Source organism: Hippoglossus stenolepis, chromosome 7 (genome assembly GCF_022539355.2).
Source record: "Hippoglossus stenolepis isolate QCI-W04-F060 chromosome 7, HSTE1.2, whole genome shotgun sequence".
NCBI lineage: Eukaryota > Metazoa > Chordata > Actinopteri > Pleuronectiformes > Pleuronectidae > Hippoglossus > Hippoglossus stenolepis.
This window is the reverse complement of record NC_061489.1, coordinates 8,406,561-8,418,423: the sequence shown is the minus strand read 5'-3', so window position 1 is coordinate 8,418,423 and position 11,863 is coordinate 8,406,561. Positions and strand designations below refer to the sequence as shown.

At 44.0% G+C, this 11,863-nt stretch overlaps 1 protein-coding gene across 1 annotated transcript; it reads right to left on the bottom strand.

Annotated features, from left to right (window-relative positions):
* Nucleotides 1-6,232: 6,232 nt before the first annotated feature.
* LOC118112304 (POU domain, class 3, transcription factor 4) lies at nt 6,233-8,772 on the bottom strand. Its single transcript, XM_035161502.2, has one exon. The coding sequence runs from the start codon at nt 8,554-8,556 to the stop codon at nt 7,468-7,470; it is 1,089 nt and encodes a 362-aa protein (XP_035017393.1). The 5' UTR covers nt 8,557-8,772; the 3' UTR covers nt 6,233-7,467.
* Nucleotides 8,773-11,863: the final 3,091 nt, after the last annotated feature.

Below are 11,863 nucleotides of genomic sequence, written 5' to 3'. Positions count from 1 at the left end.
TCTTGACTGCATCATGGTGGCCGGCTGCAGTACAGGTTGTAAACCTTACCTCCTCCATGTAGTTGGATGGGACACGCACCAAACTAAAAAGTCAAGTTTGCTCAAAGCTGCTTTCTTCTCACACAGACCTATCCAAGTGCTCAGTTTCCTGTCAGTTTGGTTTTCATTAGTTAAACGTCATTATTTACAGCTGAGACTGACAATTCGACAGGACCCCTGCGTCTCCATTCCCAGATTGGTACTATGCAGACTCTGGCAAGATGGTGGGGTTCTTATCAGGGATATTTTAACTTCATTTCTTAATAGTGGGAAGAAGTGAAGATGCCTTGTCATCTTCATTTGCAGTCTATGGGTGACTGTCTTTATTGTGCAGGATAACTAGAACCTAATCTACAGTGCACTCTAACATCCTTAAGCATGACTATGTAACTTGAAGCCACAGGTTGCAATTACAGTGTGACACAGTATTTCCATCTGTTTTTGCTGACGTAGAATGTGGCTTGCTGAAATGAACTCTAACAGTAGCACAACTAGAGGAAAGTTATAAAGCAAGCAAACCTGTTCAGTTGCTATTTTAAAATGATTGATTAGTGTAGCTGTAAACGCAAAACCATTTTAGGGCTAGATCTCACTGGGCATAAGTATTTTTTGTCATTTGAGTAGAACAACCCTTTAGAATAAACACTCATTTTCCTTTGTTTCCTTCTCTTACAAAACCTAAATAAGATGCAAAGTGTATTGGCCACCACTAGGTGGTAACACTGTCCAGTGCATGAGAAGTTGAATGAGCGGCTAAATATGCAGCGTCCCTCTGTGGCTCTGTGTCCTGCCCTTATGTAAATGATCAGTCTCGCCTGCTTCCATTTTGTCTGTCCAACCCCCCACTCCCCTGAGAGTATGAGCTGCTCTAACCAGTGGTGTGTAAAGAGAATGGTGTGTATGTGTGTGTGTGTGTGTCTCGGTGTGTGTGTCAGAACTGTCATGACCAGACAGCAGAGGATGGAGATCTAGGCAGGGAAAGCAGATGGATTGAGGCACCGCTCCCATCAATGCACACATACAAACTGTGGCCTATGGACCAGCTGTTGTCCTTTTTTTTCCTGCAACTGCCTGAGCCGTCTCCGTGTCCCCGTCTCGCTCTCCCCCTCTCTCCTGGATTAGATGCATTTTGCAGGCAGCCTGGGAGCTGAGAGGTAAACACTGGGGCTAATTGCTTTGACATACTGCTCTTTGTTTTGGCCTCCTGGTGCTAATCAACCACTCGGCTAATAAGTCTGCCTGGCAAGCAGAAAAAACCCCACCACTGTGTTTGGGCTGGGAGGAAGTGTAGAGCGGGACAGGGTGTCTCTCGCAGTGACTTATACCCCATAATAAAGTGCTTCTCTGCTCATATTTGCGGTGCACATTTGCCCGTCATCCAGAGTTCCCACAGTGCTGCTGTGGCCGGGTAGCGCCCCGCTCAGGTGTGAATCTATTTATCCTCATTAACAAGCGTCTCCCCAAAGTCAGCCAATTAACACGCTGCTCCTAATGAAGCCATTAGCTGTCAGATGAGGTAGAGGCACTGCTTGTCATCGGCCCACTGTGTGTATGTATATGTGTGAGTGTGTGTGTGTGTGCGTGTGTATCCATTCTTGCTGCTAATAAAAGCAGGAGAATTAATGGAGTGAGCGTGTGTGATAATGAGTTAATGTGGAACAAGCAGGACGAGCAGTGATCAGCCCTCTGTCTCAAGTGAAGATATCAGACACAGTGATTTACTCTCAGAGCCATAAACAGGCCTTTCTCCTCTCACATATACTGTGTGTGTGTGTGTGTGTGTTTGATACATGCTCACAGGGAAAGTGGGATGATGAAAGCTCCTCTTTAAACACAGCTCAGGCCACTTGTCTCTGTAGTTGTGGAAATCAGGCCTTCTTCTTTTTTTTTAAATGTTGACCACGTGCAGCCCGGTGTGACTTGCCTGACCTCACATCAAAGTTTTGCAGCCTCAAAAATAACAAACTGCGGGTGTCACTGGGTGCCCATGTGTTCGTTAATGGAGCTATCACACTGCACAACCTTAATATGGTTTTAATTGTCAAAGTAATTGCAAAGACATGAATGGTGGAGCCTCGGCAGAGACGAACAATAAGATCACAGAGGCAGCTGTTCTACTGACACCATTTTCTCTTCAGTCTTTGTCAGTGGTTGAATATAAAAAAAATAAAAAAAACTGGAGATAGCAGGTTTCTGAGACGCTGCACTGATCTAAGGAGGAGTTAAAATATTAAAATGAAAAAGAAAAAAAAACATTTAACCAGTGGCAACAAAGAGCCACACAGTATTTTCCATTCTTGATTCTTATAGACTCTTATAGCCTGGGTGTCTCACAGCACCCAGCCCCCACCCTGCACACCGCACTGGAGCTGCCCAGCCTCGTCAGGGGATGCCAGAACTGAGGATGTGAAATTGATTTTAGGTTACGCAGTTAATCGTATTAAACATTCTTCCCCTTCTTTAACAATCCCTGCCTTCCTCATCCACCCTGCTCTCTCCTCTCCTCCAATCAGTTCTGTCTTCAAATACAATGTCATTACCAAACAATGGTTCCACTGCCCTCCAGTCGTCACTTATCAAGTTTGGCCACCTTTCACTTTGAAGTTCGTGTCAGTGCCCTGCAGAGGTAAGAGACGAGCTGACCTGCTTTGTATTTTCATACAGGGATCTACAGAAGTACACCAGCAGAACCCAAAGAGTCCGCGTGTGGATCCCTACAGGTGCAACAAGTGGGAAAAGCGTTGCCAAAAAATGGGTTTGAGCAATTTCAAAAATGCAAATTCTGGCGTGAAAACACCAGAAATCGGTCGCTCCAGATCAAATCAAAGCCTCGCTCGCTCTCTGAGGTCAAACAGTTGTTCATAACATAACAGTTTCTGAACTATTGAGTGTCACTGTGAAGAGTTTAAGCTTCATCAACGTCTGGCAAGGCCTTGATTTGAGATTTTTTAAAGAGTTGATACGAGTCTGTCATGTTTGTTGGCTACAGCAGATCAACTTCTCTTTTTATGAGCATATTCTATCCGCTCGCTGCTCCCTCTGTAGTACAGTGACTTGTGGTAGAAAACACTAACTGCGCTTTTAAAGATAACCTTTTTTTTTATAAGGACGTTTGGTCGAAACAAGAAACTATTTCACGAATTTTGGAATATCATAGAAAATCATGATTTTATTAAACAAAATATTTAATGTTACACACGCAAGTGGTGAAATCTTGCTTTTAAAATATCCCACCCATCATTATTTTCTGAATAGCATTATGTTCCAAACTAATATATATATATATTAATTCCTCAGTTTAATTTGATTACATATGAAACTACTTATTCTGCTATTATTTTAGAGTTTAAGTTTTTTGTTGTTTTTTCCTAGTAGTTGTAGTATTCATAAAAAAAAATTCAGTTGATTTCTCCTGTTGTTTTCTTATCTGAAGGCTCGATTAAAGCAAGTGTAACACAGAATAAGATGTAAAGAACCCCCACAAAGGGCTGTAAATTCAGGAAGTGGGTCCGGGAGATCATTCTTTTTTGCTTATTTGCGTATTTCCTGTTTTTATCAGCATTTAAAAAAAACATTCATAAAAATCCCTCTGGCATTGCACTTGATCATCTAATAATTGGTTGACGTATATATGCAAGTTATAATTAGATAATAATCGTTTTTTTAAGCAGCCACAAGCTAAAAAGGTTGGGAAACACTGCTTTAACATATACGGGGAAATGTAACAACCAGTATGCAGACAAGGATCACATATAGTGGCCTAAAAGAAGAGGTATGAAATTACATATATGACCTTACAATTTTCTTTTGTTGGAAGGACTCAGAGGAGGATAAAAAAGTAAAGGATCATTACTGTATGTACACTTAAAGTGAAGGAAGAAACAGAAAAGTCCAACGGTCACATGTGGCTGCCTGGCAGCCGATATTCATTATTCCCAAGTATGAATCCTCTCATGTGGGCAGCCGTTGTGTTCCTATGTGCGTTCTCCGTACGACAACTACACTGCAGCCCTGTGCCTTTCCCTCCTATCTAATTAGAGAGAGATGTGATGTGCGACGTCCTCTCTCTGGCCTCATACCACACCAGTTTTACTGCACACACACATACATCAGCATCTGAGAAACTTTTTTCCCCCTCCTGCTTTCTCTGAATATTTCTGCTTTTTAAACATGCTGCTCTTTCATCTTAATGTTTTTCATTCACTTTATTGACCTTCAGAGATTTTCTCTTTTAAAGCGTTCGGGGGCAAAATAACAATGTTGTTATTAAAAGCTTTGGAAAACAATTTATTTAGAGGAATTTTCCCTATGTTGCTTGTCTTTTGACATCCTAACTTTGAACCAAAGACTTTGACAGAGGCTGCAGATGAGAAGAGAACCGAAGGATTGAGATGATTATGAGGAAGAAGAAGGTGAGAGTCAGCCGGTGCCATTATCCCCTGTCAGTAAACAACTCCTGCTCCTCCTCCAAACTGCCACTACACAAGTCACCACACTGCTGCTCCTCTATTGTCACTGTCCTGCCTGATGATCAGCCTGCGCTCATACTTAACATCTGATTCAGAGCCTCAATTATCTGCTCGCGTGCACCACTAAGTCATGCAACCTCCAGCACTTTGGGGAAAAAAAGAATGACCTCAAGTCCATCTCTTTTCAAACCTCACAAACACGCTTTCATCTCGCACCTGTTTGGATTTCTCACATTTTCCCCAAGTCAATCATTTTGGTATAAGTTATGCATGTGGAGGTATGCGTTACTCATTACAGACATATTTGGACGGTGTTACTCTCTGTGTGTTTTTGTGTGCGGGAGCTCCACACTGCTTCAGTGTGAGGTGGAGGAGACACTGCAGTGTGCTTGGCTTCGCTCTGCTTGTTTGCTCGGCTGCTGGCTGCTCCTCTTCCATTCAGGGGCTTTTTTTTTTATCCCCCCCACACAGAAATCTGGGATTATTTCAAAATAAAATAGATGGATGGAATCAATCAGCCATGGTTTTACTTTTTTTTTCTTCTTCTTCTTCTTTTTCTTGTTCTTCTTCTTCTTGTTCTTCTACAGAACCGCCCCCTTTCACCTCCACCCTCACACCCTTTTCTCTCTCCTCTCTCTGTCTCCCCCACCCCCCTCTCAGGGCTGCAGACTGAGTAGATGCATAAATTCAGATGCATTAGTATTCCAGTCAGGCTCTCCATTTCAAGGCAAGGCCTAGCACCCTTCCGCCTCTCCTCTCCTCTCCTCCTCTCCCTCCTTCACTCTCCCTCTCCAGCTCTATTTTTGAATCATTTAAGCAACACTTCATCTATGGGCCTACTTATTTCCAAAACCATCCTTAAATTATTTTTTGGCATTATGATTTTGTTTTTGTTTTTTGGGACTATAACTCTATTTTGCCCTTGCATGCCCAATTATACGCAGCTGTAGTCTTTGAAATGAGATTCATCTGCTTCTGATTGTGTGTGTGTTTGTGTGTGTGTGTGTGTGTGTGTGTGTGTGTGTGTGTGTGTGTGTGTGTGTGTGTGTGTGTGTGTGAGTGTGTGTGCTTGTCATTGTGTTTTGCTGTCAGGCCCAGCAGCCCAGGCGATAAATCACGCATGTCTGATTGAGGAGGGCAGAGGGCCCGGACAATAACATTTTAGTGGAACTGTGGGAGAAAGCGCCTGAGTTTGGCTGTGATCTGTACAGAGCCCACAGACCTGCAGCCAGGCTCCTGCTGAACCACTGGACATTTTACAGCTGTTAGTGACATGCAAGTAAAAGAAGAAGAAGAAGAAGAAGAAAAAAACTTAGAAAAGTTGCCCTTTGACATGACATTGAAGTGAAGGTTATGTTGCTTCATCATAAACTATAAATATATAAAGTGATTGTTATAAGTGTAATTATTATTAGTCATGAATTTACGTTGAACTGTTGCCCAACACAAAATATTCAAATTATGCACAATTTCAAAGGACTATTAAAAAAACAAATTGTATTCAGCATATTAAATATTGCCTTAATAATAATAATTATAATAATAATAATAATAATATCCTAATAATAAATTTAAGTCTATTTCTAAATTCTAATTCTTCTGTTATTATTATTTTTGGACAGTAAACAGTTGTAGCAAGAAATTGTTTATTACAACATACATAGTTTATTTCAAAACATAATACAAGCTTTATACTGAAAATAAATAATCACTCGAGCTGTTCATCGAAATTTGGAATAAAACCGCCGAAACAGTTCAATCTTACTGAAAATATTGTTTTGTTTTTTTTACATTGCTAATTAAGTGCATGAATAACTAAGAGCATTTGTTTAAATTAATGACTTCAAAAAGGGTAATATATAAAACTGTACAATATTCGAAAAAATACTTAGGAAATAAACCAAATAACAGGAGTATTTAAGATTATAAAAAGATTTTTTGATAGTGAACGTACAATAAAATTATAGGCAGGTGTATAGCGTCAGTCAAGCCCCTCTCTCTGTCTCTGCTCTCGGCTCTGGTTCAGAGTCCACACAGTTTGTATGGTCGAAGATGATTGAAATCAAATAAATGAGTTTATAAATAGCTCTGACTGTGCGTGTGTGTGCGTGTGTGTGTGTGTGTAGGTAGCTTCACAAGGCCATTGGGGAGGATGTAAATAAAGGAAAATCCTCCAAGTGCTATTATGTTGGTAGCTCTACATCTGGAATGAAGGCCTGTGTCTGCATATGCAAAAATAATAATAAAATATAATAATAATTACAGATCTGCTGAGAGTATGTTGTAAATGTAAATATGCAGAGAACTAAAGCGTCGTGTATAAGCCCGTAGGGAAGCGTGAGGTGGACTGTAAAATGGCCTCTGGTGCTGCAACAAATCAATTAAGAAAAGTGATATTATTATCAGTTTCACTCCACTGATCATACGGCACAGGCCAAGTGTGTGTGTGTGTGTGTGTGTGTGTGTGTGTGTGTGTGTGTGTGTGTGTGTGTGTGTACGTGCGTGTGTGTGTGTGTGTGTGCGTGAGAGAGAAGCCAAAACAAATCAAAAAGCATCAGTCCCCACACTGTCATTATTATCGAGCTGATGGGAGAATGGTGACACAAACCACAAACCAAAGGCGCTGGCAGGTTATTATTATATAGGCACATTTTGTATTTAGATCCGTGATGTAGAAAATCATTTTGGCTCCAAAAAAAAAACAAAAACAGGTGAAATGTGACGTTTGATATGCCGCTATAGAATAGAGTAATGCCCTCATGACAGTTAGAAAACGACGAAGGCTGGACGGGTATCTCTTGTTATTGTTTCAGTGCTGGAGAGGCGTCTGGGACGAGTCCGTACCGGGACAGGCGCTGCGCACTGGAAGGTGCCGCCGCCGTGCGCCCCGTGCGCTCGAGAGTCTGTGCCGGGGTTAGGGTGGGGGTGCGTGGTGGTGGGATTCCTCCCGATGCTTCGGTCAGAGATCGTGACACGAGGACGCGTCCCCCGCGCTCCCGCTGTGCGAGTAGGGTCCCTCGTGCGGCGGCGGCTCCCCCGGCGGTGTCATGCGCTTCTCCTTCTGCCGCCGGTTGCAGAACCACACGCGCACCACCTCCTTCTCCAGCTGCAGCGAGTCCGCCAGCGACGTGATCTCCTGCGCGGAGGGTTTGGGACACTTGAGGAAGTGCGTCTCCAGCACCCCCTTCACGCTCACCTCGATGGACGTCCTCTTCTTCCTCTTCCTCCCCTGAGCTGCTATCTTGTCTATACTGCTCGAGCAGCCCGTGGTCGAGTCCGCCTCCTCCAGCCACTTGTTCAGCAGCGGCTTTAGTTTGCACATGTTTTTAAAGCTCAGCTGCAGAGCCTCGAACCTGCAGATGGTGGTTTGGGAAAAGACGTTCCCGTACAACGTGCCCAGCGCCAACCCCACGTCCGCCTGCGTAAAGCCCAGCTTGATCCTCCGCTGTTTGAACTGCTTGGCAAAGTGCTCCAGCTCGTCCGAGGTCGGCGTCTCCTCGTCGGAGTGGTCGTGGCAGTGGTGCCCGCCGAGGTCGCTGTGCTCTGGGCTGAGTGTGTCCCTGAGGCCCGGGTGCATGCCTTGGCCCTGCGGGTTGGGTGGAGGCGTGAGCCCGCCGTGGTCCAGCATGCCGTTGACAGTGAAACCCGTCTGGGAGTAGATGTTGATCTGCTGCCCGCTGGTGATGGAGGAGTTGTGGGACACGGGAGTTCCCCAGACTCCCGGGTGGTTGCCATGGTTGTTGTGATGAGGGGAGTGATGCGCTACGTGCGAGGAGCGGTGATGAATGATGCCGAGCTGCAGGTCCTCCCGGCCTGGTTTGATGTCCTGCTGCTCCATGGAGGACGACCAGGGGCTGCCCTCCGACAGGCTGCTCGCCCACTGGTGCCCGAGGGGGTGTCCGTTGCTCTGGACGCTCTGCAGGTAGTCACTCTGGAGGAGTTTCTGGTGTCCTCTGTAGGGGCTAGCAGGCTGCATGGCCTGGCTGTCCGGGTGGATCATGGGACTGGAGCTGAGCAGGGTGTAGGGGCTGGAGGCAGCTGTGGCCATGCTGGCTGCTGAACCCCACTAGTGCTACTGAAGGGAGGGAGCAGCTCAGCCTCTGACATCTCCCTCTCTCTGGAGTCTCGGCAGCAGCCTAACACTGACTGACAGCCTCCACCGCCACTCACGGACCGACGGAGACGCAGTGACGACGCGTTTCCACCAATGACGGCGCAGATGCCAGAACCACCGCCTCTGGCAGCGGCGCTGCGGGAAGGAAAGGGTTACAGGCAGTCGAACCGGAAGTGAGTCGGGGTGCTGGTCCAGTGGGTCTGGCTGTGGAACGATGTGCGCGTGAAGCGCAGTTCCTGTTTATTAATTAAAGTTTCCAACTGATTTACGCACGAGTTTATTGCTACTCCTGTCACCCTTGAGCGCCTGCGAAGGAGGAGATTAAAGCGCAATGGCATTTGTTAGACGTGCCAGCACTTAATTTAGAAGGATACAATCAAACCAAGAGCAGTTCACACTGCTACTGATTAACTTTTAGAGAATACTTCCCCCAGTGTTCATAGAATGACACGTCTCAAGGTAGTATTTGCGCAAAGGTGTTTTACGCACGGGCCATTATCCATGTCCTGTTTGGCCAGACAATAATCACACATGGCATGGGTCTATAATTACAATCTAGACTTTTAAATTAGATTTTGACTAAACTCAGACTTTTTGCTGCAACATGGTGACACGTGTTGTCATCAGACATGTTTACAACCGAAAACCTCTTCACTTTCTCATTTTCTCAAAGACGCAGGCCAAATGTATCCTCACACATTACACCTTCACACTTCCAGTCTTTAAGTATCTCATCAGGTTCTATCAGAGTTGGGGAAAAAAGATATATCTGCACATCTGAGGGGCAAAACTTAGCCGTTTAATTATATTTGCCATTAGATGACTGCGTCCTAGTCTGTTATGGGTTTGAAATTCCATTAAATATATTGCTCGAGCTCCCAGGTTAAGCTTGATTTAAATTTGCATACATTTTCATACATTTAGGAGAAATAAAAGAAGGCTGCAGCCACCAGAAAGTCATTAAAGAGCGCCGAGCCGAGGAGCATGGCTGTGGAGGAAGAGAGGGAGAGAGAGGCACAGAGAGGAGGCCGGAGCAGGTGAGCGGACCGCGGGCTGGATGTGTGTGACAGGGCCGCTGGAGGGGTGGACGGAGAGGGCCTCGGCAAGCGGAGGAATGAGGGCAGGGTGATGGCAGGACAGGGTTTGCTCTGAAGCCTCATGTAGCCAACACGGGATGGAGGAGAAATAAGTTAGATTCAAATATGTTTGTTGTTTTGTTCTTATCCTAACTCCAGCGTGGTGCTGTGCGTAAATTCTTCATTTGCTTTACTCCTGGAAACTTCTGTGAGAGTGGCTGAATATTTGATGTGAACGTCAGTGTTGTTCCACTGCCCCAGATTGCTGGAGTGGATCGTTTGGTTTGAGTCGTGGTGGGATGGAAATATGCGGCATTACACGCAATAAAAGAAAATAAAAAACAGATGCACAAAGGTAGTCATGGCGTTACAGTACAATGTGTGCCATTTTTTACGCGTCAGATTAAATGACACGCTGAAGAGATTTGACTTTGAGAGATTACTTTTCAGAAAAAAAAGCAACAAAAAAAAACCCAAGTCTGAGCATGGGAATAATATTTTTGCAAATCGTTACAAAAAAAAAAAAAATACAAGAAAAGAAAAAACAGCTTTAATGATTTTTTTTGTCTTGTTAAAAAAAAATGAAGTGTATGTTTTCTGTGCAGGATAAAGCAGGCAGGAGAGCGACTTGGAGAGGGGGGTTGTATTGCTCTCGATAGTCTAAGTTTCTAAGTGTAACAGATGCTTCTCTAGAAACGCTCCTTGTGCCGATTCCTTTTATTCGCGTCGACATTTTTCTGCCGTCGAGCGCGTTTCCATAGCGAGGCGCATAAAAGGCAAATCCCCGCTCCGCGCCTCCAATAAAGAGCCCATTCACAGATAACCCGAGCAGCCAGCCCCGCTACACTTGCACCACGCAGCAGTGCAGAGCAGTGCGGGCTCTCCGTGCACGTTGCTGCTAAACAAAACACACACACACACACACACACACTAATGAGCCATAATTTCTCGCATCTCGTCCTTCTTTATGAAATGCCAGTTTTGCGCTTGTTTATCGTGTTTGTTCAGCAGCGTGTTTGTGTTTATTCGGCGGCTCTGAGTGAATCTTATACGGCTGATTATCTCCTGACACACTGTTTGTTGTTAGGCTGTGGGAGTAAATAGAAATATGGGTAAACTATGACCTCATTATATTGGTGATCCCCGTCAGGTAAACTCAGATCAGTTGTATTTTGTGTGCAACCGATGTATTTATTCTTTTGTGCTGTACAGGCCCAAATGACGTGACGCCTGCATTTAGTGTAATGGGTTTGAGATTTATTCCAACACAAACCGAATAAATTGTTGTTCGAAAAAAAAGACATTTTAAAAAGCTATTTCCATTGGAATTCATTTTTGTCTTCAAGCAAAAAGAAATGTTTGCTCATCGCAGTTGGAAGGAATTGGATTTAGTTTGGGTAAGTCTCCATGTTTCCAGAGTAAGGATGACAATTGTATATTTTTCAATGGAGGTTTGGTTTCTTTGTTTTCCTGTTTATTATAATAATTATTTATAACTGGACTCTATAGTATTCCCCATTATGATTCACTTCTGCTGCTGGTTTTAAAGGCCTTTATTTGTCTCTGTGAAATTTATGAAAATGTTAATGTTCTGAATATGCAGCTCAAAGTAAACAGTGTGTTTTTGCATTAAGATAAAAACACAGAAAAACAATGTTATTCTTTGAACCCCCCTCACTTTCACCAGACATTGTTTCCTGTGCTGTGTGCACGCTGTGTGCACCGGTGTGCAGCCTGTAGATGTGTGTGTGTGTGTGTGTGTGTGTGTGTGCTCAGACAGCCCCGGGCCTCAGGGTGGGACCTGTCACTGGGTGTCATGACCTCTGAAAACTTTCCCCCATGAAGCCTCAAAGCCCTGCTCCCTGCTGCCTGTCACATGTGACCCCGAGTTAGAGGTTTATACAAATGACAACACTTTGATTCAGATTAACATGGTTGATGGTAGTTATTCAAATATGCCAATATTGACTTATTTAGAAAAATATACTTATGTTGACGATGTTATCAACTAGAGAAAATAATGTACCTTTATGCAGCATTTTATGAGAATGTTTTTTTTTTAAATAAAATAAATATGATTATTGTATTATTACTTTTGTTCAAAAAATAAATCAAATCCTCTCAGTGTAAACTTGCTTGTCCTCTTCTCCCTGACATCCTCGCCA